Source organism: Mixophyes fleayi, chromosome 2 (assembly GCF_038048845.1).
Source record: "Mixophyes fleayi isolate aMixFle1 chromosome 2, aMixFle1.hap1, whole genome shotgun sequence".
Lineage (NCBI taxonomy): Eukaryota > Metazoa > Chordata > Amphibia > Anura > Limnodynastidae > Mixophyes > Mixophyes fleayi.
In genome coordinates, this window is record NC_134403.1 from 313,398,440 (window position 1) to 313,425,435 (window position 26,996).

Consider the following 26,996-nt stretch of genomic DNA (forward strand, 5'->3'; position numbering starts at 1 on the left):
GCACAAAGGGCAGAGATCTACACCTTGAGTGTGTTCACTATCAGAACTTTGTCTAAACCATCTTGAACTACAAGACCTGACTAATACAGGGATTAGTTGGTGTTCTGCTTCTCAAAACTCACCATTTTATGAAAATGTCCCAAATAGTAGAATACACTTTGGCATTGTAGTCTTTCTGCACAGTCAGACAATGGTTTCCTCTGGAAGAAATGGATATACTCACTAAGGGGAGGTGAAAACACAAAAATAAATTTTGCAACACTGAACACCTGCCTGCTGTCTGACAGTCACCAACCCCCAATTGTTAAGCCTAAATGGCATAGGATCAGGAGGCAGTAAATGCTTTTTAACATATGATATGCTTTTAGTTTTGCTAGTCATGAACCTATCCTTCACTAAACAATTAAGGTCGACATTAGAAAAGGGTTGTTTGTTGGGGCATGGTCTGACTCAATGGGAAGTTTCACATTACTAACTTCTTCTGTACTTCATTCCATCTGCAAATGTATTTATTTCTAAACACCCCCCCCCCCACCCCTATTTTATTAAAAGATTTTATTTTCACCACACCTCTTTACCCAGCACATGATGCTCCAGTGCCCCCAAAAAAACTACAATAAAACACATGTACAAAGGGCAATAGTATCAAAATTCATAGAATTTTAATGAATATATCAACCAGCTGTCATAAGTACGCTCCATGAATGTTCAGTTACTATAGAGGTCAGTGTTGCTTGTCGAAATACTTCAGTTTTCCAGCTGGGTCAGGAATTATCTAAAAGATAAATAAATAAAAAAATATGTGGGAGCATTCCATGTCTTATGGATGGACAACAACTTAAATGCAGAAATTTGTAATTGGAAGGGTGAAAGTGCAGATGTCCTTGCCCACTTTAAAAAATAAAATATAATAATAATAATAATAATAATAATAATAATAATAATAATAATAATAATAATAATAAATAGAATCGCCCCATAACAACTCCAAATGGAAAAGAATATAAAATTAGCATTTATGTTCACAAAATGTGTGTTTTTTTCAAATTTTTTTTGTTTATTAAAATATTATAGACTATTTAAAATGCACACTTAATGATGCATATTGTATAACAAATCCAGGGTTTCAGGAATAAAACGCATAAACGGCATGAAAAAAATAAATCGCATGGACTGCAACAATAACCACTGACTGCACACTGAACATAGAGATTGCAACAGTTGCCATGGAAGTGCTAAAAGCAAACGGTCATCCAAAGGCTTGTAGCACCAACCTTGTAATTTGTGTCCGAGATATTTAATTAAGACAACTTTTAAGGTCAAGGTGGCCACACATGCATCGATATTAGTCAGGATATCAATAACCTATTATTACCAAGTGGGCCCCCAAAACAAATAATCTGCATGTACGAGAAAGATCACATTCTGGCATGATAAAAAATCTGGCTGCCACACGCCTGGGTAGGCAGTCACATGCCAACAGCATTAAGAGATGTTCATGTACGCCATCATCTCGGTCCAAGCACAGAACAGGAATTATCCACGCATGTGAGGATAAACTGGAAAATACTATTTTAAGAAACATGTAGTGATTTGTATTAACCTAGACAGACCAGTTAGTTACACAGAGGACCCTTAAAACCAGATGCTGTTTGCTCTCTGTATAGAAAGTTTTATACATAAGTCACAATTGGAATTACAGATATAATTGATTCCACCACCAAAAGCATTGCCTGGACAAACATGCATAATACTGATAGCCAAGCAGCATAATTTAACAAATTAATGAATATATGATTAGTTATGTGATCTCTGCTCTACTTACAGTTCCTGCCTTGGCCACCATTCTTTCATAGCCTCATCAGGTTTGATCTAATTTAACCAAATGTAGCACTTTCAGAACGAAATTATAGATACAATGCATATATATAGCTGAGAAATTTTCTGGAATAAGCAGCTACATGCATCAGCCACACTGTTTGGAGGCTGTGAAATCCTTTTAGGATTCAGATTATAGGTAGAACTTGTTCTTTAAGAGGAGAAAGACAGATTGTACTACTAAAAATTACCCTTTGAACAGCAGCAATCTCCTTCACCTAAAGCTAAAAACTGTTCCAGTATTTAAAGTTACCCTGGACACAAAATACAAACTGGATAAAAGGAAAATAATTTACAATCTACTGTGACAAAGGGAGTGGTTTTCCACAGTCTGCTAAGAGGAGTAACGTATTAAGCCGACAGTCTGCAGACATTACACATTTGTACAGCAGTGCACCTAGTTTCAAGATATAAAAGTGGAGGACATATGTGACAATATAACATGAGTGTTTTAACTTACAACTCTTTCCACAGCTGACAGGGTGTGTCTGCAGTGAGGACAATTAAGCAGAGCACCTGATGAGAACACCTTTATAAAAGCCAGGTGGGAGTGTCACCTGTCTCTCAAGCTAGGGCTATGGGAGGAGCGTAAAGTATTTAAACCTGAGTTGTTCATTATGTAAGGTGTGAATGATGCTGAACAAGTTGGCCGCTGTCTAGGAAGTTGGACTCTTAACTTAGCGTTAGGGTCACAAGAAAGTGTGTGGAACTCTGTGTTAGAAATTACTTTGCCATCTTGACAATATAAAAAAAAAATAAAAAAAAAAAAAAGCAAGAAGTTGTTGTGTGTGCATCGCCAGAATACATCCACAAAAGATTTGAACATGCACTATAAGCTAAGTTTACTTACTGTTTCACTACCAGGCTTCCACCCTGCTGGGCACACTTAAAAAAAAAAATAAAAAAAAATTATACATAAATATACACACACACACGCCAAAAATGAAATATTTTTTTTGATTTTTTTTTTTTTTTACATATTTAGGGAGTTAAAATATTTAGGGGCGTATTCAATTGTCAGCGTTAATGCTGCAAAACGAGCGCTCGAAAAATATTACCGTTTATACGGTAATATTGCAGGCGAAAACCGTTAATACGGTAGTTTACTCGCGGAATTTCAGCTCGCAGCACCCGCTGCGAGCTGAAATTCCGCGAGTAATTACCGTGTTAACGGTAAGATTTTTCGAGCGCTCGTTTTGCAGCATTAACGCTGACAATTGAATACGCCCATTAGTCTTTAAAATTGGAACTAAACCCAGTAAGATTAATTTATTCTGAAACACCATGTTCATCCATTCTAGAAACAGGTCACCATATTACAGGGGGAATTCAATTGGCTGCGTTACTATTACCATTATTACGGTAATCGTGAACATAAATAGTTATTACGGTAGTTTTAACGCCGGCTTATTGCACGCAACTCCATGAGCTGCGAGCAGAACGCTGGGTTAATATTACCGTAATAACGGTAATCATTTTTAAGTGGCACTACTTTGGGGGGAATTGAATTCCCCACTTGTCCTGTACCATGTGCGGACATCATGCCTCTTAAATTGGAGATACAGAAGAATAAAATCAAAATCCACACCCTCTCCTACAACCTATTTGTCCCCACCCCTCTTAATAAAAGGGGAAGTGGGGTTGTAAAACTATTTATTTAAACAGCAACCCCATATTAAGCAATGCTGTACAGTGAATGTTTAATCATTCACATCAGTCTCTGTCCCATTTGAACTTAACAGTCCAACACATACAATAGGGTTCTACCAGTATGTTTTTTTTAGACTGTAGGAGGAAATAGGAGAACTCTGAGTCAACCCACACAAACCTACAAATTCCACACAGATAAGGCCCTGGTCTGAATTGAACTCAGCGATGTAAGCGAGCAATGCTAGCCATTGTTGCAATGTACAGAAACGGGGCTACAAGTATGCATAGTAACAAATTATTTAAAAAAGCATACATTCCGACTTGAATGATTTCAGCCAACACAGAATGGTTGGCTCATTTTTTTTTTTTTATTATAGATTCAGTAAATTTGACTCAAATTGTTGAACAGTTTTAAATGCCAACTCTACTAAAACACCAGTTGTTTGCATTCTAAGACTTAAAAAGAATGAAAAGATTTACCACTAAGGTCAACCATTAAACAAATTTGAGACAAAAATACAGTTTTGATAACCCATTTTATTTCAATAAGACAGAACATTTAAAAAATATAATCCGCAAGTTTTTGTGAGGCACCAATTTTAACCACTGTCACCATGGTTATATAGTACAGCTCTTACCTTCCCCATGCTTGTCTGTATACTGGAATGCTTGGACAAGACGAAGAGTCTCATCTACAGATCGTCCTACAGGAAGATCATTCATAGTTATCTGCCGGAGAACGCCCTTGTCATCTATTATGAAAAGCCCTCTAAGAAAAAAAAGGAAATAAATAGCTGGCTCAAAAATGAAACAAAACAGATAGGACACATTTTACTTAAAAATGGAGATTGGTTACTTAAATAACAAAAAAAACAAACTATTTTCACAAAGTACAAAAGATATAGACTAGGATGGGTTTAAGGTGAAACACAGATATTGAAATGCAGCATAGGAGAATGGTGCCAACTCCCAAACCCAGTATCTCCATCTATCTATACATAAATATAGTATCTATCTATATATAAAAGTCTTATTATATTCAGCAATCCTGCATAAATTGGAATATTAAAATGCTATAACCTCCAGCAGGTTAGCAGCATCCGCTCCAATTACCACATATACATGGGCTCAAAGAATCTGTATAAATGATGGGGTGCACAAATGTAATTAGTAATTCTGCTCAGATGGAATACTCATGCAAAGTACAAAATCAGAGAAAACTTTATTTGAATGAAGAGAGGTATCCATTCAAAAGGGCTTTTTACGGTTAGATTCAAGATATTTTTACGATGAAAATACTCTTCCAGGGAGCTACGTCAAGACACACCAACACATTTAGTCTCTGGGAATTTGTCATATGGGGGAGGGGGTAAATTGTGCAAGACAAGAGAGTTCAAATAGTCGAGTCATCTATTCGGTCACTGGCAAATTAATGAACAGGCAATACTGTAATAATGATGAAAATATAAACATACCTGCGGGACAGGTTCTATTTAAAAAAATAAACCAAAAAAACACCCAAATGAGGCAAAGTAAAAAAAAATTATGCCCAAGCCATATAGCTGAAAGCAGATATTTATGAATACTGCTGCATAGTGCACAGGAAACATGATTGGATTCTGGTAGATATATGTTTCGGTACTTTTTTTTTATAAAAGGTCAGCAAATATCGTATTCGTTACAGCATCTTTCCTTGTTCCGTAGTTTTCCCAAGTGTCCCTTAATGTGTCCAGATTCTAACCACTTATCTGCTAAATGTCATAACTACATATTTGCCAATGTACTTCCTGCTGATATAGTAAAGAGTTGACAGAAGTTCTGGGACCATAGAAAGGCACAAGACAAAACTTTTTGTTTGTCTTTTTTGTTTTTTACAGGTCATGTGACTGAAATATGGCGATATTGTAAGTAGCATCAAAGAAGGGTTAGAATAAATAGTACAATTAATCTTATTTTGTTATCCATTGCTTGTTTATTTAGTTTTTTTTGTTTGTTTTTTGTTTTGGTTTTTTTAAATGAGAGGTGCTGGGGAAAACACTGGCTGCTCTTTCCAATCTATTTCCCAGGTACTCTACCTGGCTGTTGTTACAGAGTCCTATTATAATAGAATAAACCACTGTTTCTCCTATTATAACAGGCACTATGTGAGCACTACAGCCAGCAGTGTATGTTAGACCACTGAACAGCAGTCTGACCAGTCCTGGCAGGTGTGGGTAACAACATTTTTCATTATTATTGCAAAGTATTACAACTGCCCCCACCTGGCTGCTTCTTAATACCATCTAGCTGGCAAATTTTATGGGGAGAACACTGGCAGGGCTCAGCAAGATGTTTGTAACAGTTTGTTACAGACTGGTAATGAACACAGATGTGTGAGACAGGTGGTGTTTATACTTATTAGTAGAGATGGTCACTGACCCCCGTGTTTTGGTTTTGGATTCGGTTTTGGATCTGGATTACCATTGTGTTTTGGTTTTGGTTTTGCAAAACCGCCATTGCGTGTTTTGGTTTTGGGTTTGGTTTGGTTTTGCTATTTTGTTGGAAAATACATGTTTTTGTGCCTAAAATAACCCAATTTAGTGCTCCAACTGTTTTAGAGATAAGTAATCTAATTGTTGAGGTAATAAATCATCCAAAAAAACTGTTTAATTCTTCGTTGGTAGGCCTTCATTTATTCTACACACAAAACAGATTGTCTTCCTCTCCATCTATGCATATTGGCAATGCAGCCATCGTCTTTGGATGTATATTACACCCTACACTTATAGTTAAATATGTAAAGAAATGGAAAAAGACAATTTGCTTTCTGTCTCTCTAGGCCCCCCTCCACTTTTTTAAAAAAACAAAAAATTCAGCCATTATAGACTATACAATATTAATTGACATGGAGAAAGCCAGTTTGGTTTCTGTCTCTCTAGGCCTCCCTCCACTTGTATAAAATACTAATAAATTCAGCCGTTATATAATCTAGAATATAAATAGAAATTGAGAAAGGCAATTTGGTATCTGTCTGCATCATAATCATCATCATTAGCGCCCTCATCGCCTACACAAATCTCCCCCTCATCCTCTTCTAATTCCAAAGTGGCATCCTCAATTTGGGTATCACCGGCTACACTCGGGCTATTAAGGCACACATCAGCAGAATGCTCACGATTAGACATCCCACTGTTGGATGGACTCTCCACAGGGATTGTTGTCATTTGTGAATCAGAGCAAATATTCTCCTGTAATGCCTCACTGTTATCTTGCAGCTCGGCTTTGACGCGTAACAGTAGTTGTGCACCAATTGTAGGCTCGGTAACTTTTTGGGATCTGCCACTAATAGCCAAAGGTGAAGGCCTCATTCTCTCTTTGCCACTGCGTGTGTAGAATGGCATGCTTGCAATTTTTTTTTTATCGTCACTTAACTTTTGCTCAGTTACACTTCTTTTTCGCTTCAATACAGTCAATTTTTTGGGGGTTTTTGTTTTTTGCACTAATTTGAAAACACTCTGTTGTTTGACATCGCCTTGGCCAGATGACGTACTGGGAACACTATCAGGACTGGTGACAGAACCTGGTTGCTCATTCAGATCATATGTGGACTGCTTTGAATCCATTCTGAGCGCAAACCACTGGGGAGTGCTAAAAATTATTTAGTAGATACTGCTGACAGTTATGACTTTTGACAGCCAGAAATATTTATGCACAATTATGGGGGACACCCCAAAAGCGCTGGGGAGTGCCAAATATGAAGAAAAAAATAATAAACCTCTATCCTCCTCTCTGCACTAGCGATTTTGGTTAGAGCAATTGCAAGAATACTGTATTCTTTGTCCCTGCTCTAATTAGCCTATGACTACACCCTACTCTCTCCCTCTGTCAAATGGCGATGGATTGCTGTGGAGGCGTGTATTTATAAAGTTGAAGTATCGCGAGAACCGAGCCCCGAGATCCGACGACGTCACAATGACGTTCGGCCTCGATTTGGATTCGGAACGGGCTGCTCAGCTCGGTACTCGGATACCCAAAGTTCGGGTGGGTTCGGTTCTCGGAGAACCGGACCCGCCCATCTCTACTTATTAGGACCAACCCTGAGCTGCATAAACTCTGGCTGCAGTAACAAAGATGTTGAGGTACCAAGTGACATAATTTGGAATGATGCGAGTGCTATCCCTTGAGTTTTAGGTCACAAGGTGAGCTTACACCAAGTCCACACTGTTAAGTATATTCCCTCCCCCACACCCAAAAGTAAAACCTCAGTACAGTGTAATCACAGAACTGAAGTTACTTCAGTCTGGGGCCATCTACCAGCAGGAGCAGTACTCTGTGCATGGGGGATATGATGAAATTATATAACGCAGGAAGTCACAATGACCACCATATCGCATTACATGGTCACTACAAGTGCTGGACATTTTGCTGTATAGCAGTGCTATGAAAGTATTTACTTATTACTATTATTAATATTTATATAGCAGCATATACCATAGTGCTTTGCAATTGGGACCAAACAGGAATAATTAAAGAAATCTTCAGTTTGCAGGATTGTCCTGAAGAGATCATCTCAGATAGGGGAGTTCAGTTTGTGGAAAAATTCTGGTCATCCTTGTGCCAAGCACTACAAATCAAACTTAACTTCTCCTCAGCCAATCAACCCCAGTCCAACAGGCAAACAGAGTATCAGGACCTAGAAACACTCCTCAGTTTGTACATTTCTTCTCAGGACAACTAGGTAAATCTGCTTCCCTGGGCAGAATTTGCACATAATCGTTATCATGAATCCTCTGCTTCCACTCCTTTTCATATCATTTATAGTCTAAACCCTAGGGTACCATTGTTTCCTCAACTACCAACAGCCTCAGAACCTGCTTCTGAACTTTTCTTAAAGAATGTTGCAAGCCACTGGTGCCAAGTACAGGATTTTCTAATTAAACAAAATCTCAACGCTACAAAATTTAGGCAGACAAAAAACGACGAGCCATACGAAGCTTCAAACCTGGAGACAGAGTCTGGCTATCTACTCACAATCTACGCCTTGGAGCTCCTTCTATGAAATTTGCTGCTAGCTTTATTGGACCATTTAACATCTCCTGGGTCATCAAACCAGTATACTACAAATTACATTTACCATCATATCTCAGGTACCCAACTCCTTCCATATTTCACTTTTGAAACCACTGGTGTTAAAATCAGTTTTATACACCCAAATTGGTTTAAAATCTGCGATGTTACATCACCGCAAAGTGCTTCCGGAACGGTCGCAAAGGCACTTCGTAGCTAATTGAATATACTCCCAAGTGTCCAGTGGCCACTCGTAGGGGAGGGGGTACTGTCAAACATCAGGGTCAGTCACACTTACCACGTCCGCTGCAGTCATCTCACGGCTATCCGGGAGTCTCCTGGTCACCTCCGGCGTTCCTGACCACTTCATTTGTAAATAAAATCATACTGTTTGTTCTGCTACATGGGCACGGCCAACTTAAATTCAGTCAGGTGATTTTTCCAGCAGCTGTGATCACATGATCTGTGCAACCAATAGCTATTAGAAACACTCTATTTAAACCTGCTCCTGAGATCTACTCATTGCCAGAACACACACTCTCCTGAGGATAGTTCTTGACTTCAGTTGTTTCCAGCACTGTTCTTGAATACCCTGCATTACCAACTGATGATCTCTCTGCAAATATCTTGCATTTTCCAAACTGCTCATCTTTATGCAAAAATGTAGCTTTTATTAAAAGTGCTCATACCTCAGCAAGAACTTTTCATCATCTAGTGATGCATCCCATGTTAGTTGCCTGGGGGGGAGGGGGTCACCCTTGGTTCTTCCATCCATGCAATATAGCCCGGATCAGACCCTTACTTTCCCCTGATGCCACCAAAACTCTCATCCACTCTCCGATCTCCTCCCACCTGGATAACTGCAACCTCCTCTTCACCGTTCTCCCCAGCACCCGTTTTGTTCCTTCAGTCCGTACTAAATGCTGCAGCCCAACTCATCTTCCTCTCCCGCCGGTCCTCACGTGCCTCCCCCTCCGAGCGCTTCACTGGCTCCCCCTCCACTTCAGAATAGTCTTCAAACGGCTCGCCCTCACCTATAAAGCCCTCTCTAACTCTACTGCTACTTATCTCCATTCATACTACTTCTCGCCCTCTATGATCTTCCAATGACCGCCGCCTCACCTCCCACTCCTGCATTGAAGATTTCTCCCACGCTGCCCCCTTCTATGAAACTATCTCTTCCGCTCTACAATGCTCTCCCCCAGCCTGCAAAACGTCAAACTTTCCCACAAAACCAAATGCTTTCTGTACATGTAACTATAATTTTCCAGGGAAGATCGCTTATACACAAAAATCCTTTTTCATAAGTAGAATCACTTTTCAAAGAAAGAAGTTCCTGTGGCAAATACTCTGAAGTCTTCACTGCCCTCTAATGATATGAGAGTTTTGAGGAATCCAATGGAAAAACAGGATTTATACTTACGATAAATATCTTTCTCCGAGTCCATCTGGGGGACACTGCTTAACCATGGGGTTGAGTAGGGAGGGGAGGAGTCTGGCACCTAAAGAGTTAACTTTATTCCTGCTGACAGCATATCCCCCCCACCAATTCCCCACATACCTCAGTTTGATTACCAAAGCCCTAGGACGAGAGGCCAATCAACCAAGATACACCACTCAACAGAGGGGGGAGTGGAGAGAAAAGAAAAACGACCAAAAAGGGGGGGACCACAGTGTCCCCCAGATGGGGCAAGTATAAATCCTGTTTTCTCTTTCATCCATCTGGGGGACACTGCTTAACCATGGGGACTTACTAAAGCAATCCCTCTGAAGGGTGGGATCGCTCTGATCTCCTCACACGTAGAACACTACGGCCAAAGGAGGAGTCCCCAGACGCAAATACATTAAATTGGTAGAATTTCGTAAAGGTATGGACCGAGGACCAGGTGGCTGCCCTGCACAGCTGGTCCGCCGTGGCTCCATTCCGTGCCGCCCAAGACGCCCTAACCTACGGGTAGAATGGGCAACAATACGCTTCGGCACAGGGAGATTAATACGGACATAAGCCTCCCTGATAGTCAGGGTAAGCCATCTGGCAATAGTTTGCTTAGATGCTGGCCATCCCGGCTTGGAAATGTCAAATACAAATAGAGAATCTGTCTTCCGTATCTTTGCAGATCTCTTAACACATATACGTAATGCCCTCACTACGTCCAAACATTTATTTGTTTTCGTTCCAGGAGTCTGAGGCTCCTCTCTGAACACTGGAACAACTATTTCCTGATTAATATGGAAACCTGAGACCACCTTAGGGAGAAAGGACGGAATAGTCCTTAAAACTGCTCTGTCCTCATGAAAAACCAGATAAGGTTCTTTGCAGGATAAAACTCCCAGCTCAGAGACCCTTCTGGCTGAGGCGATAGCAAGCAGGAAGACTGTCTTCCAGGTCAAGAACCGCCACTCTGCTGAGAATAGAGGTTCAAAGGGAGGCTCCTGCAACATGCTAAGGACCAGATTAAGATCCCAAGGTTCCGCAGGATGTGCGTAGGGTGGCTGGATGTGAAGCACTCCCTGTAGAAAAGTCTTAACATCCGGAAGCTCCGCCAGCCATCTGTAGAAATACACTGACAAAGCGGATACATGAACCTTTAAGGTTCCTAGTTTAAGCCCCGCCTCTAAACCATACTGTAAGAAGGCGAGAAATCTAGCCAGACCAAAGGATTTAGAATTGTAAGACCTCTTCTTACATCACTTTATATATACACATGCCAGATGCGGTGGTATATCCTGGCCGAAACTGGCTTCCTGGCACTCAGGAGGGTGCCTACCACACCCCCCGAGAACCCTCTCGCTCTCCACAGACTGGATTCAAAAGCTCTGCCATTAAATACAGCCGGTTCAGATTTTGATGCAAGAACGGTCCCTGGGTCAGCAGATCTCTTCGTAGCCCTACTGGAGTTACCAGAAAGACTGGTCGATCCCCCTGTCTGACCCTCCAAAGGACCCTGGGGGTGGGGGGGGGGGGGGGGGGGTTGGGAGACAGGTACCTGAAGTCCCAAGGCATTGTTAGGACGTCCACTGCCAGTGGATCTCTTGTTCTTGCGTAGAACTCTGGGACTTTCCTGCCTTTTGTTCGGTTGTTCTCCAACAACCACCAGCTGAGGACTTACTTCCTCCACTGGTACTTCAAACAAAGGAAGGCCCCTGCCTGCTTCCTCCAAATGTCCCACTGAAGACATCTGGGGTGGATCCATGCGCAGGGTAGGGTCACGAAAGATGTCACCATCTTTCCTAGCAGCTTCAAAGACCTGGGTACTGACAGCTTCTTGCCTGACAGGACCTTGCCTATCCACTCCATCAAGGACCTTAACTTGTCCTGTGGAGGAAACACTCTGCTGCATGCCAAGTCCCTTAATAGACCCAAGAAACTCATTCTTGGGCAAGGGATCCTCTGTGACCCTATTATACTCCAGAGGTTCAGCCCTGGACTGAACGACCCCTCTGGCTTTTGCACCACGAATGGGTTTGACTAAAACCCCTTCCTTCTCTGGTACTTCAAAACCTGTATAGCTTTCTTTAAACTAAGCAAATCGACAGCCATGAGCTTTTCCTGACTTGACTGAGGACAGCGGGGTAATTCGGTTAGCAGAAACCCAAAACGAGCTGGCCCCATGAATTCTATCATGATATCCTGGACCTACCCGTCCGCCGAGGACTTTGTCCACTGCTGGGAGAACCCAAGCAGCCGTCCTCCACCCCACCCTCTGTAACCAGAGGCGGGTGGTAGTCATGCTGCTGGTCTATCCGGCAGCTTAGCGGAAGCAGCCCTTCCAGCCTCCGGGGCAAAGGATGAGCTTCCTCAACGGGACTGTCTCCTGGTTTCCACGGCCCCTGACCTGGTAGTCTGGCCTCTGCCAGACCCACCCCCGTAAAAAGGCTGTCTGAAAGAACTAAACCTAGGCTTAGCCCTAGGTTTCGGAGTATTCACAGGCAAGGACGTCTTCTTACCCCCTGAAGCCTGCAAAATCCAGAAGTCCAACTCTGGACCAAATAGCATCCCACCCGTATACGGGATGGATTCTAACGACCCTTTTAGACTCTGAATCCGCATTCCAAGTCCTTAACCATGACGCCCTTCTAGCTGCTACAGCTGTAGCAGACAGACGATGATATGGAAGCCGAATTGTGGGCCGCTTCATATACATAGCCTGCTGCCTCCTTCAGCTGCATGGCCATGGGTAGTAGCTCTGAATCCTGCAGAGCGGACTCTAACTGCCCTGCCCAGGCTTCCATAGCCCTAGCTACCCAGGTAGAAGACAATGCTGGTCTGAGACTTGTACCGGCGGCCAAGAAGACAGATTTCAGCAGGGATTCTAATTTACGGTCGGTCGCGTCCTGTAAGGCCGCTGACCCTGGTACCGGTAGTGTGGTCTGGCGAACCAACCTCGCCACAGGCGCATCCACCTTCGCCACCTGTTCCCAACGGGTCATATCCTTCTCCTGAAGGGGCTATAACGAGCCAAACTTCTTTGGCATAGAGAACCTTTTATCTGGATATTTCCAAGAGGCCTCTACAATATCTCTCAACTCAGCTGAGGGAGGGAACCTGACCACCTGCTTAGAAGCTTTTTTAAAGAGAGAGCGGTCTAAGGACTTCGTCTCCTCTACTTCAATAAACCCCAGGGTCCGACGAACTGCTTTTACCAGATCGTCCATACCCTGGTGTCTAGAGTTTCCTTCTGACTATTATGGACAAGTCTGAATCGTCCAACAATTCCCCTTCCTCCTCCGAGGAACTCTCAGAGTCAGACACTGACCACAGCGCATTAGCTGGTCTACGTCTTTTAATACTGCGTTTATGTCTGGGATTCTCCAGTAGCTGGTTAAGTCGGTCTAGGCCCTTAGCCACTGCCGACCAACCCACCTCTCCTATCTGGGATACCCCTTGGAGGGCCGGGGAGGGATTTAGTCCGACCCCTGGGGAAAATGACTCCTCTGTCATTCCTCCTGTTATACCCAGAGAAGCCACTGATGTAGATGGGATCTCTACTGATTTAGATAACAGTTTAACAAGGGTATTAACCCCTTGTGACAAGGTAGCCGCCCATTCGGGAGGCTCTACCGTCAGAATGGAGCTGTCTTTAGGCTGTAGTTTCACAGGAGCCACAGTGCAAGTAGCACAGAGCCCCCCCTGATCCAGCCGTTCACTTGTTAATTTAACATTACATTTTGAACAGACAATATGTTTGGTACGTGTTGTTTTACTTTTATCTGCCATCATAAGATAAGAAAAAATTAAAATTACGTTTCCTACGCACAACACTTCTCCAGTGATTATCAGAAAATACAGATTTAGGTTATTTAACATATCATAGTATTTCTGATTAAATAAGACAGGTTTGGAGAGCTTTATAGTTTTCCTTAACCAACAGTTCTCTCAATACATCATTGTCTTATAATACACATGCATACACAGAAGAAACATAGTGATACTTAGCGGGGAAGATGTGTCAACAGTGCACCTCTCTCCAAATGACTGCTGCATCTGTCCTCCTTTTGAACTTTGGCGCCAAAAGGGATCTTCCACGTGCTCACTCAGCAGGGGGGGGAGGGGAAGAGGTGTTTCTCAAACACATTCCCCTATCACTGGCATCTCCTTCTGTGTCTCCATTAACAGCGATTTCCCCTTTCTGTATTTAGGAGAAATCCTGTTAGAATGTGTTCCCCGCACAGCGCTAGTCACAAGCGCGCCATCCTTCAAGTACCCCCTACCATCCTATAGGAGGAGGGGACTTGGTATGCTCCAGCTGGCTTCCGGGGAACGGCAGTAGTACTGGCGCTTTCTGCCCAATGGCAGCGCCTGACCCTGCTATCAGCGGGGAGAGTCTCTTGCCAACTGCTTCCCGCTGTGAGAAGCGTTTTACCTCCTCTGTCTGCGGTGCCGCCCCCAGCTGACAGGCGCTTCTCCCACGAGTCAGCTCTGTTGCAAACAGAGCCTCTCGCCGCTATCAACAAAAAAAAACTCTGAAAAGAAAAAAAAAAACCTATTAACAGTGAACAGTGTTCACTGTGGAACTCTTTTGATGCGCAGCCCTTCTCCTAGGGCACCCAATTCAAACTGAGGTATGTGGGGAATTGGTGGGGGGGGATATGCTGTCAGCAGGAATAAAGTTAACTCTTTAGGTGCAAGACTCCTCCCCTCCCTACTCAACCCCATGGTTAAGCAGTGTCCCCCAGATGGATGAAAGAGAAATAAAGGACGACATTTGGGAAGCCATCACTGTGTGGACAAGAATAATCATCATCAACATTTACTTATATAGCGCCAGCAAATTCCGTAGCGCTTTACAATTGGGAACAAACATTAATAAAACAATACTGGGTAATACATACAGACAGAGAGGTAAGAGAACCCTGCTCGCAAGCTTACAATTTAATAAAAAACATTAACAAAAACAAAAACCACAAGATTCTCTGAAGCCAGATCATACCTCCATCTCTCCTCTCAGGAAAGCAGTTGATTTTAACAACAGTCATACCTCTGATGAATTTGTAATAATTGTAGCCAAGGCAGAATTCCACCAAAAGGTAAATATTTATGAAATCTGTTTCAAATATAAACCGAGCCGTTTTCCCTTTGAGGAAGAATAATATTCGGTTTAGAACTGGACAGTGTTTTAGAAAAATATAATAATAATCGAATATATTAAGGAATCGAACTCATGACCCCAGGCAGAAGTGCTAAACACTACACCACTGTGCTGCCTATATATACTGTTAAACTCTAAACTTTCTCCAGGCAGGGCTGGACAAGTACCTCAAACAATATGGTACATCAGGCATGTCAAGCTCACAATCCCAATTGGGCCAAATAATCGAAGTCTAAGATTGTGTGGGATGTAAGAAAACTAAAGGGAAATTAATAACCATCGTCAAAGCAAGAAGTTAATACATTTGATAAACAAATCGACTAACTATCATATAAAATGTACTTAGACACCAACTAACCAAACAAATAAGGATAATGTTTTGAGCAGCTAGATTACCAAGCAGTTCGCTTAAATTTACAAAAGCGTACTGTTCTGACTGCATGCAACATACAGTGTGGGTGGAGGGAGACGAGCGGAATTAGCGCGCACACGTGTCTGACAGGGGTGGTTGACTGAACTCGCATGCAAACTGTTCTTTCGTATCCAGTGAACTTTTAAGGCATTTTACCAAATAGAATAAAAAGTGGATCGCATTCCACTTGTTTCCCCATAGTAATGCGGGGCCACAGTTTAGGCTCAGGTATCAGGTCTTAGTGACTTAAGATTCTAGGTCATCTGACCATCCTTTGATTCAAAGAAGATACCCACAACCTTGTCCAGAATCTAAAGTATTTTGGTAGACAAAGATTCTTAAACTTCCATAAATTTTCGCAATCACTGAAACCTTTAGAAGGAATAGCCTATAAAACTCATCTGTATCAAAAGTTGTTTTTTTTTTTTAATTACAGCCAGGAGGTTTAGAGGAGAGCCATGCTTTCTCTCACACAATCTCATATTCCAGTCTTGAATGACTGCATCATTCGGAAAATTAAAAGGTAGTGCTACCATCATTATGTGCCTTAGTTGAAGAAACCACTTTACACCGTTTAGCCTCCTTCAGTTTCAAGGAAAGAACAATTAGAAATAAGACAACCAAGTCAATTAGTGCTAGACAGACCAGGAAGGCCATTCATTTCACATATAAAACATCAGACAATACACATATAAAGACCCTAAAGACTCATTCCACAAAAATACATTCACTACATGCCTCTATGGATTAGACATGGAAGTATGTTTATTTCATATAAAGCAATAAAGGATTACACTCACATCAATGAGAAAATAGTAGGCATGCATCAACTGCAATTTTTGAAAAACGTCACAGCCAGTTCACATTGTTCACGTGACATCATTAATATATAGACCAGTAAGTGCTTCAAACTAGTTTTACCAGGGATTTGCAAACCGACAAATAAAAAAAACAAAAACACAAACTCCTGTATCCCTCCCCCCCCCCCAAAAAAAAGTATATGGAATGAAATACCAATGACAATTTAAAAGTTCTATTATTAAATACAAAAGAAATCTGGATACCCTTTTTAATGATTGGTTGTTTAAAAATCATTACCCATCTCCACCATTATAACTAGAGGGGCTTTTAGGCTTTATAGGTTTAGAATTTTTTATCCCCACCCTTTCAAGCACCTGCTGTGAACCTATAAACTGACTGAGCAACTTCCATTTCTGTATTGTTGTTGGAGACGCATGTTCTGGTATCAGTAGCTGATGGGAAGTGTTGGTCCTCTATTGCCATTTGTAGGCTCTTTGGGTTCCTCTTGGCACTTGATTTAAAAACATATGTATGACCCAATATATAGGAACTATTGTTGTTTACAATTAGCACCACCATATTAACAGGAGCGCAGTGAAGTGGTGGGTGGCTTATCATGCATTTGCAAATGCGTGTAACTGAAAATTCTGCATTATTATGCTGGGGTATTTTTTTCTGTAGCTTCTCCTTCTGGATAACCCCACCATTTCAAGCACCTGCTGTGAACCTATAAATTGATTGAGCAACTACCATTTATTATAATTTATACACACGCAATTTTGGTTTATTAGTGATGTATTTCCATTTTTTTTTTTTTTTTTAGACTTTAATACCGAACTTCATGTGGGAATGAGGTAAAGGCAAAGTCTCAAAATGGTAATGGCTTTTCCAGATATGGTGAAAAGCTATAGGGTAGATATGGGTAACGAATATCCCCACCTGGATTCTCTGATGGTGTACAGGCTGGATGTACCAATAGGTGCCTGTTCCGATAATAAGCGGGGTTGAAGTGCAGTGCACCGCAGACAGGGACTGAACTTCAACCCCGCTTAATACCGAACTTCATGTGATATGCTCTCCAATATTCCGCCTATTGGGAAGTCTGTCCACTCCTCCACACAGACTTTTTAGTTCCTAAATAGAAACCAATACCTTAAGATAGGAATATTGCTCATGATACCTGCTTGCATTACATTTGTATTCTTGGTTCACTTGGCTACCTACCTATATTGTGTCATGTGATTTATTTTCAAGGTTGCAACCTATGATTTGATATTTTGTGTACTTATGACATTATGTTTTTATGTCTGATGTTTTGACCCAAACAAATAAAATACAAGGGTCCTTACACTTGATTAATCTCATACACTCCTTTGTGCGCCAAGGGGACCCCCGTTTTCGAATTCCATAATTTTATTTGTACTTTTTAAATTGAGCTACATAGAGCCTAAGTTTCAGCAGCCTCAGAAGAGAAAAGGGGACAATATAAAAAAAGTGAACGGACAATCTAAATTTACAAAATCTCTGGTCAGCTATCAATAAGCTAGGGCGGCGGTTCCCAAAGTGTGCGCCGCGGCTCCCAGGGGTGCTGCGGGCCGCTAGTCTGTAACCTGTATCCTTTTGTAAAAACCATGTCTGCAGCTGGTGTCACTGTAGAGGAAGCTGTTGAGCAGATCAATATTGGCGGTGTAACACTACTGCGTGCAGCTGCCAAGAACCATGCCCGTGTTACTGTCCTCTGTGGCCCCAGTGATTACAACAGTATTGCAGACGAAATGGAAAAATGTGAACAGAAGGACACGACCCTGGAAAGACGCTGCCAGCTGGCCCTGAAGGCGTTTACACACACTGCACAATACGATGATGCCATCTCTGATTACTTTCGCAAGCAGTATAGTAAATGGGGTTCCCAGCTTCCGCTTCGGTATGGAATAAAATCTCATCAGATTCCTGCTCAGATCTACACTCGTGGTGCACAGCTTCCTCTCATTGTGCTGAATGGATCCCCTGGGTTAATTAACCTGTGTGATGCATTGAACGCCTGGCAGCTGGTGAGGGAGTTGAAAAATGCACTAGGGCTCCCTGCTGCCACCTCCTTTAAACATGTGAGCCCTGCAGGTGCTGCTGTGGGTGTTCCACTCTCAGAGGAAGAGGCTCAAGTGTGCATGGTGCAGGATCTTTACACATAGAAAAAAGAGAGAACACAAAAACTTACCAATCCGCGCGGCGCCGGGACCCAGCATCCTCCTCTCTCACGCAGCTTGTCACTGAATATCGACGTCAGTGACAAGCTGCGTGAGAGAGGAGGATGCTGGGTCCCGGCGCCGCGCGGATTGGTAAGTTTTTGTGTTCTCTCTTTTTTCTATGGCTGGCGCGGGACAGAGTAAGAGGGATTGTGACAGCGGGGCAGAGGAGGGGGACAGCGGGAGAGGGGGCAGAGGAGAGGGACAGCGGGAGAGGGGGCAGAGGAGAGGGACAGCGGGAGAGGGGGCAGAGGAGAGGGACAGCGGGAGAGGGGGCAGAGGAGAGGGACAGCGGGAGAGGGGGCAGAGTGCTTGGGGGCAGCGGGAGAGGGGGCAGAGTGCTTGGGGGCAGCGGGAGAGGGGGCAGAGTGCTTGGGGGCAGAAGGTCTGGATGCAGAGGGGGCATTTTTGCATACAACTAAATAAGTATTTCTGTCCTACCCTAAATACTTATTACAATTTTTTGACCCAACTGCTTCTAAAACAAGACTGCTCAGTAATTATTTTGGAGGGGTGCCTTGAAAAAATTTGGAGACTAAGGGTGCCGCGAACTGCAAAAGTTTGGGAACCACTGAGCTAGGGTATTCTGTTAATTAGGAGAGAACTCTTCTAAACCTATCGATGACTTGATTGACCCAAAACATCAGACTCGCGTGGGACAAATTTTGTATGAAAGCCTGAGAGAGACCCCTAGGACACACAAGAGTGCAGTCAAACGTTTTGCCACATAGATATACATACCTGAGTGTGTGACCTTGGTCCTCCAGATATACACCATAATCCTTTGAAATCTGGTGAGTCAAGTCAGATAAAAGAGGAATTTTCATTGGCCCAAGTCCACCTTGCTTCCGCGGCGTATTTATCCTGTCAAAATAAAGATGTATTTAATATTCAAATTTGAAAGCTTATTAAAGTTGCTTAGTGATTGCAGCCAACATGGTTTATACAACCTATTATCAGTGGGATCCATGGTCTGGTATACAGTTGTATGACATACTGCCACATCCCTTACCTCCTGCCTTCATTGTAAAACTATCAAATTCCATTCACTTACATTTTCTATACCGTCCCGTCTAAATTTCCACTTCAACCACTAAGTGCGATGGTGTATTTTTTTCATAATATATCATTTACTTTCTAGGAGTCACTTTGTTTTATGCAGAAGTATAAAAGACTTTGTTTTATTTGGAAAGAGATGAAAGGGAAAAAAAACCCTCTATTTGTGCTAATGTGGCCTATACAACTTCAACACAATATATTGAAAGTCTTACTTGAACTCCTGGAACTATCCTGCTGTATGTTAAATGTTCAATTAAGACAGTTAGAAACTACTCATACCAAATGGCATAAAGCCCTGACTTTATTAACAATACAAATGATGAACTTTTACACAGGAGAGTAAAGGAGGACACAATCGGTTTTACTTTTTTTACAAAAGCATTGTTTGCATCAATTATCCTGTAAGCTTGTCTTCCCTCTGCCCTTCCACTTAAAATTAATCAGAAAACTAGTCAGCCTTACTCCAGAATACAATATACATGAAAAACAAAGTAAAAAAAAAAAAAAAAAAAAAAAAAGTGCAGGGTGCATTTTATCCAATGACAATTGCAGTAAGATTACAGAATGTTATAGAGTTAAACAAAGACCATGAAAGCCAGCATGATATCCTTGAACAGGACATTACGGACTTTAATAACTTGGTACACACACAAATACAGAGCATCTAGTCAAACCAGATAGGAGAAATACTTCTATGAATATGCCCTAATATTCTATTGTGGAAAATCTGCATTACATTATGATATGGTCATGCAAAAAAAAAAAAAAAAAAAAAAAAAAAAAGAGTAATTTTATAAGATACAAACCATGCCAAGTGTGTAAATTGAGAGTCCACCGAGCAGGCTACAAGTTCAGTATTGATCGATCTAAATTCTTCTATGCGGTCGCTAAATGCAATAATTTCAGTTGGACATACAAATGTGCTAGAAGAGCAAAATGGAAGAAGGAAGAAAAAAAAAAGCCAGTTAGAGATAGAAAGAATAACAAATTAGGCACCTTTGTGCTTTAATTCCTGGCTTCTCCTGATGGCACTACAATCAATCTAAGTGCAATACATTTGCTGTAACAATATTCCTGGCTACAAATTCTAATAGTTCGATCAATGCTATATACTGTGTAGACTACAAGAGAATGAGGCTATAAGGCAGTGATGTGTGGCCCTTTTGAAGATTACAGTGTTTGGGGTTGTCCATTACCCTTAATCTCTGTAATAATTTAAAACAACGCATTTTATCAATTAAAGACACCCATCTGCAATAACATATCTACCGGATTTTAACCAAGTGCTACATGCTATAACAAAGAAATCGGACAATAACACATGAAGGAGCTTGGGGCCACACGTTGCCCAGCACGGCTTTAAGGCTTGAAGTATTCAGCAACTCACAACAGGGTCTTTATGCAATTTAAGCTGTTCACATTACTATGAACAAGCAAGCTGTAACATGGAATAAAGAAATTGAGAACATAATAAAGCATATGTTTGTCTACTCAATGAAGATAACAGAAAACAAAATTATGTATGATTCAAGAACATCTAAAAATTTGAAAACAATAAACTTGGTAGTATTTATTATTTCAAGAAACAAGGCTTTGTTTAGCAGTACATTTGGTGATCCCCAAAGCAGCATGTGTTTCTTGGTTAGCACCAGTTTAGAAAAGCAAGGAACCTATTGTCCAGTGCCACACAATTCTTTGTTTATTTCCTACCATTCCGGATGCAAAGGTCTCAGGCAGCATATAGGCTTCATTGCCGTAACAAGCCCTGAACACAATTTTAAAATAACACTATCTTAAATTCTGGAAAAGGTGGCAGGACAGGGTCTTAAGTACTACTATTTTTTTATTTCTATTTTTTTTTTTTTAACAGATGTTACAAAGATACATAATACATAGATGCAAACCAACTGTCCAGTTACATTTATCACAAAGCAAACTACCCAATAAGAGGTTTATTCAGCAAGTCTACTACTTCAAAAGAATTAATGCTTAGCATACTAAGAGATTACCATGTTTATGGTCAATCTGAAAGAAAGTCAACCCATACCTTTAACATAAATATGAACTCCTCCAAGTAGGGCTAGGATTATGGGACAATCATTGTTTCAATAAGTTCATAGGGTTGGAAATAAGCATATGTTGCAACACAGGAATAAAGGAAAGGGAATTGCCAGGTTATTCTTTCCTTTAGCTGCACATCTGAGACAGACTTAAAGACCAAAGATGGGCAAGTCTATTTTTCTGCCCAATGCAACAGGCTTAGATTCTACAATATCTATATAAGGCTTAATAAAACATGTTAGATGAACTCGAAGTAGCTGCCCTGTGAATCTGATGCCACTGACGTCCCTGCTCTCTGCCCAGGACCTGGAGATAGCTCTTATTGAATGCCCCCTTGACATTGGTGAGAAAATATTGCTAGAAGGACCTATATGGTTTAAGTATGCCCGAATTTAACAAACTGGCTATTGTCATTTTGTAGATTGAATAACCTGTTTGGATCCTGGATATAAATGAACAGCTTTTTGGAAATATGAAAAGCACTGGGATCTTTCCATATTATGCAAATATGCACGTAGTCCTATTAAACACACTCCATTCTTCCCCGTTTCTAGGAACCAGTTTTAGCAAAATCACCTCCATAGATAAAGGAAGATTGAAAACATTTTTGGGCAAGTCATTTTGGAAGCACAACCTTAATCTAACAAACTACGAATGGCTCTCCTAATCGAAGTGCTTTTGAGTTCAGATTCTCAAATGGTAGTCCCTCAATAAAAGGCCGTTTTTAACTATGCAAAATTTTCAGATTGCCAAGAAAGGCTCAAAAATAAGACTATCAAAGCAATCAGCACCAAGTTCAAATTCAAGGTATCTTGTTTTATGCACTTCAAAGCTTTGACAAACCTTTGAACAAATCAGATAATTCCCAATTACCATCTAACAGATCTGCAAACCACACTCTCCTGGGCCAAAAGAAGAGCTAAGAGACTCACTAATTCTCTTCGTAGCATTTGCAAGGGAGAGGAAGGCAGGCGGATAACTCACTAGCGGCAACAGCCATGACATTGACGCTCAAGAAACATGTTTGCAAGATCAAGAAAAGAGTCAGTTTTTAGCATTGATCCAGAAGGTCAGTAAGTCTATGACTGGCATGAGATTTTGCTACGTGATGACTTGGAACACATAATGCAGGCCACCTTTTCTGCAGATGTAGTCTTAAAGTATAATTTGCTCCTCTTTGATGTGAAACAGGGAGAACTCTTCGAAGTTTAGTTTTGCCCAGGCATAAATTTACTCTGAGATTTAACAGCAACTCAGGTGTGGTACTCACTCGTTGTTTAGGGAGAGCATCATTGTTTGATAATCAGGTCCAGGATTTTTCCCCCTGTAAAGTAGGCCTGGATAACCAGTAGCTCCCCAAGTGTTGTGAAACTACAAGTGCCAGCATGCTTTGCCAGTTGGGACTTGTCGTTTCACAACACCTGAAGAGCCACAGGTTGTCCAGACGTGCTGTAGAGCTTGCCAAACTGCCTTTAGAGTAAGTTTGAAGACAGACTATTCTTCCCCTTCACAGGTGCCTTGAATGCTTTCTTTGCCAATATGAGGCCCCCCTCCTATCATAATGAATGTCCAATGTATCAATCAATTCCACTTGGGTGTTAAACTCTTCTCTGGTTATGGCTTTTGTTAGCCAGTCATCCTCCAAATAGGGCATGATAGAACATCTTTTGTATACCAATATTACATAAGTCATTGTTGCCCTTCTTTGATTGGTTACTTAACTATGTTATTGGCATGATTTTTTTGTACCCTTGAAGTAGTCATACATGTTGTTACTTATTTGTTTAAATGTTGTTACATAAAATACTTTTACAAATTTGACCATTAGAAGCATCATATATGATGTGCTGTTGTCTATGAGTGGCTAACAGGAGATTTCCTAATGCAGTCTTACACCACTCCATTTGAGCACCGGATGTAGGGAACTCTGACTAAATACCCCTTTGACAATGAACAGCCCTTGCCAATAATATGGAGTCCAATGATGTAAAACTAAGACATCATAAATTCACTCTTGCTCCATTCTAGGAGCAATTTGCTAAAATGACCCGAATGAGGTGCTAATTGTCGAACACTGCAATTTGCCAATTTTAGCCCATAGCGCGGTCTCCTATCAGATTTCAGAGTCTAAGTTTACACAATTGTCAGGACGCCTACAGGAGTTGATTTATATGTACCATTATGTTTCATGATATGTATGTTTAAGAAAATTGAAAGCTGTTCGGTATGATTATAACCTGAATTTGAATGTTATAAACACAATATGAAATAAGCAGTTTCTAAAGGTATGCACTCAAATATGTTAGTATAATACTTAATATGAATGACATGTACTTTAATTTGTATTTATTATAAACAGATCGCCTTTATAGTTTTTAATTATACTTGAGCGTATCTTTCTCACTCCATCTATATCTAGCTCTCTCTCTCTTTGGTTAAAACCAACATCATCTAAAGTGGTTTCTCCTTGAAGGGTATATAAGTGTTATTAGTATTTATCATCAGCCACAGTATCCACAGGCTTGTCCATTAGGAGTCCAAGAAGAGAGAATTCTTGAAATGACATAATGCAGAGCCAGCTCTTTAAGCCTCCATAAGAATTCCAGTATTTCAAACAGATGGCCTGATGCTGTGGCTTCCAAGGCAGACTTTTCTTGCTACCATATTTGGTACTCTACACATGAGCGACAGAAAGTCCATTGCTGAACAAGTCTTAGGAAGGAACAACTTTCCTATCTTGCTAGCTACAGCCTCTTCCAAGTGCATTAGCCATGAATGTAGAGATCTGCCTACATACGCTCATGCCACAGTAGGCTGCTTCATGGAAAACTACGCCTTTCTAAATTGAAACCTTAAAGGCAGAACTTTCTTCCAACCACATTGCGTATTTAGATACACGTGACCAGGGGATCAACTGTAAGAGATCATCCAAAGGCGAGAGAGGGCGTTAGCGAGCACCACTTAATGCTAGACCAGTACAAAGCAAAGCCCAACCCAAGGACCCAACTTGTAGGAGAGGCTATGCATGTTAACATTTCGGCATGTGTCTCCTTCTGCTTGACAGTGGGTGGGTAGAGCCTTCCCTCAGATGTGCTGCAAACAAGTAATGAAGAAAATGGTCTACTCTAGTTCCATATACAGCTAAAAAAATGAAGCGTAATCAAAGATCCATACTTACAAATCCAATGGATAAAAGAAGAAAACTAAATATTTTCCTTTGTAATCAGTAAGTTTCAATTCTTTGAACTCTCCATTTATCACTGCAGTTCCTTCCCAGTATGGAGCGGGCTTGGAAACTAAAAAGAAGAAGAAAACTTTTCAAGTGCCTATGAAAAAACATTAAGCTGTATTCAATATCTTAACATGCATGCACTTGAAATAGTTCCCCCCCTCCCTTTCAGAGAAACAGTAACTACACTACTCCTTCAGTGTAAACCATTTTGCAGATATATTTACTCATTATTTATCTTAACGTTACAACCTCTTAGCCAGCATTCTGGAATTACATTTTAGCTTCGGGGTACTGGTTGTAAACTGTGGTTACTGTAGCATTTGACAGTATTCTGTTCCCGCAATATAGATTATTATAATGTGCGAAGATATTTAACATAAGCTTCATAGATCTCATTTTTTCAGCTTCTGACAATAGAGTCAAAATTTATAAACAGCCAGAGTCTGCAGCAGTAATAGTGGCCAATAATGTTGCTGTTTATGTACTTCAGTGCAAAGTGAAAAATCTCTCAGGTGTAAAAATTGCACTTGAAGTTCTGAATCTTTTGACAAACAAAATTCGCCAAGTTTCAAACCGGGACACTCAATATCAAACACACAAAAGCACAAAGTACTGTAAAACAAAGTGACAGTCTTGATGCAATTACATCTTTAACACAGTGTTTACATTATTCATAAAAAGGATTTTAAAACTTTTTCAAGTCTTCAACAGAAAGGCAGAACATAAAGGAATAACTATGGAACACCAGAGTTGTTAGACTGCATCCAGCCTTGCCTATTTGTAACATGTTGTATTACGTGTCCTTAGCAGCAGGCTAATATCTTTAGTAATGGCCTATCAAGCTAAACAAACAAAAAGGAAACTGGACAGCATCAAACACAGCAAGGACTGACACACTTGAAAATCTGAGAAATGGTAATAAAATAGTCTTCAAACACAAGTTATCAAAACAATATTACTCTAATAGTTTTAGATCCACAACCCATCTATAAGTGAAAATGAAATTAATTTACACCATATTTTTGAATTTGATCATCGACCATCAAAGCTCATTACACGTATAAAAAAAAAAGCCACATTTTAGGACCCAAGTTTTAAACTAGAGCTACTGTACACCAATAAGCTAAATCAAGTATTTTAACTCTATTAAAAGGAAGTAGTCACCAATATTGATCTGGGATTGCTGGGCAACATAATCATGCCACTCACTACAAAGAATATTTTGCAAGTAGCCTAAGCCAGAAATTGATTTTGGGCATAAAAGAAAACAAAATGTTTAACTGGTTAACAATGATTAGAAGGAATTAATTCACATATCACAGTATGAATTTTCAATGGCCCAAAAATCTTAAGGAGTCAGAAGCAAAACATCTGAACGTAATCTAAATTACCGGGCACTATAGAGAGTTCTAATAGTACCGAAAACAGTGAAGTCTGCATTTATTTACATAGAATTGGCAAGTCATGCCTGGTCTTTTAAGAACACAACGTGCAGGGAAGCACAGATGTCCGTGTACATGAGTTTGAACATGAACATCTGCACCAATGGGAGAAGAACAGCACAGCACTATCGGGGGAGGTCTGCAGCAGTGCACTCAGTGGAGGTTCCCTAACTTTCTGGGTCACCCACTTTTAGCCTTGCTGAGATGAAGGGAGTGGTCGGATACTGGCACACGGGTCGCCTCCCCGGGGTACACCTGTCCTCCAGCGTAGAAGTGACACTCTCCGTCCTGATTAGCGCGGCTAGGCCGAGGCTGCTCTTTGTCTTCCGGGGCAGTAGATGTGACAGCGGCCGCTTGGAGCAATGTAAGGCAGAAAGCCAGGAGGACTGTATGTCGGTGTAGCCGGGCCGCCATCCTTTGCCGCAGCTGGAGACACGTACAGCCTATGTGTGACCAACAGCCGGACAGTGTGCAGGAGGAGGCGGGAAATAATGGGATATCATATGAGGGAGGGGGTGGTAGCTTCAGGGAGGGACACAAATTAACCCTACATATTCATATATTCTTCATTTATCCTCAATA

At 41.1% G+C, this 26,996-nt stretch overlaps 1 protein-coding gene across 3 annotated transcripts; it reads right to left on the reverse strand.

The window, feature by feature from the left end:
• Nucleotides 1-638: 638 nt before the first annotated feature.
• Nucleotides 639-26,916, reverse strand: PRDX4 (peroxiredoxin 4). Of its 3 annotated transcripts, XM_075196572.1 has the most exons (8): nt 26,603-26,914; nt 24,919-25,036; nt 20,486-20,602; nt 19,362-19,484; nt 4,167-4,297; nt 2,729-2,763; nt 1,826-1,872; nt 639-775 (listed from the first exon to the last, which is right to left on the reverse strand). In XM_075196572.1, the coding sequence occupies exons 1-8, from the start codon at nt 26,826-26,828 to the stop codon at nt 772-774; spliced, it is 801 nt and encodes a 266-aa protein (XP_075052673.1). In that variant the 5' UTR covers nt 26,829-26,914; the 3' UTR covers nt 639-771. The 3 variants fall into 3 exon arrangements, with proteins under 3 accessions (XP_075052673.1, XP_075052672.1, XP_075052671.1); XM_075196571.1 differs by lacking the exon at nt 1,826-1,872 and having other exon boundaries at nt 26,603-26,913; XM_075196570.1 differs by lacking the exons at nt 639-775; nt 1,826-1,872 and adding an exon at nt 1,093-1,540 and having other exon boundaries at nt 26,603-26,916.
• Between the last annotated feature and the right edge of the window lie 80 nt (nt 26,917-26,996).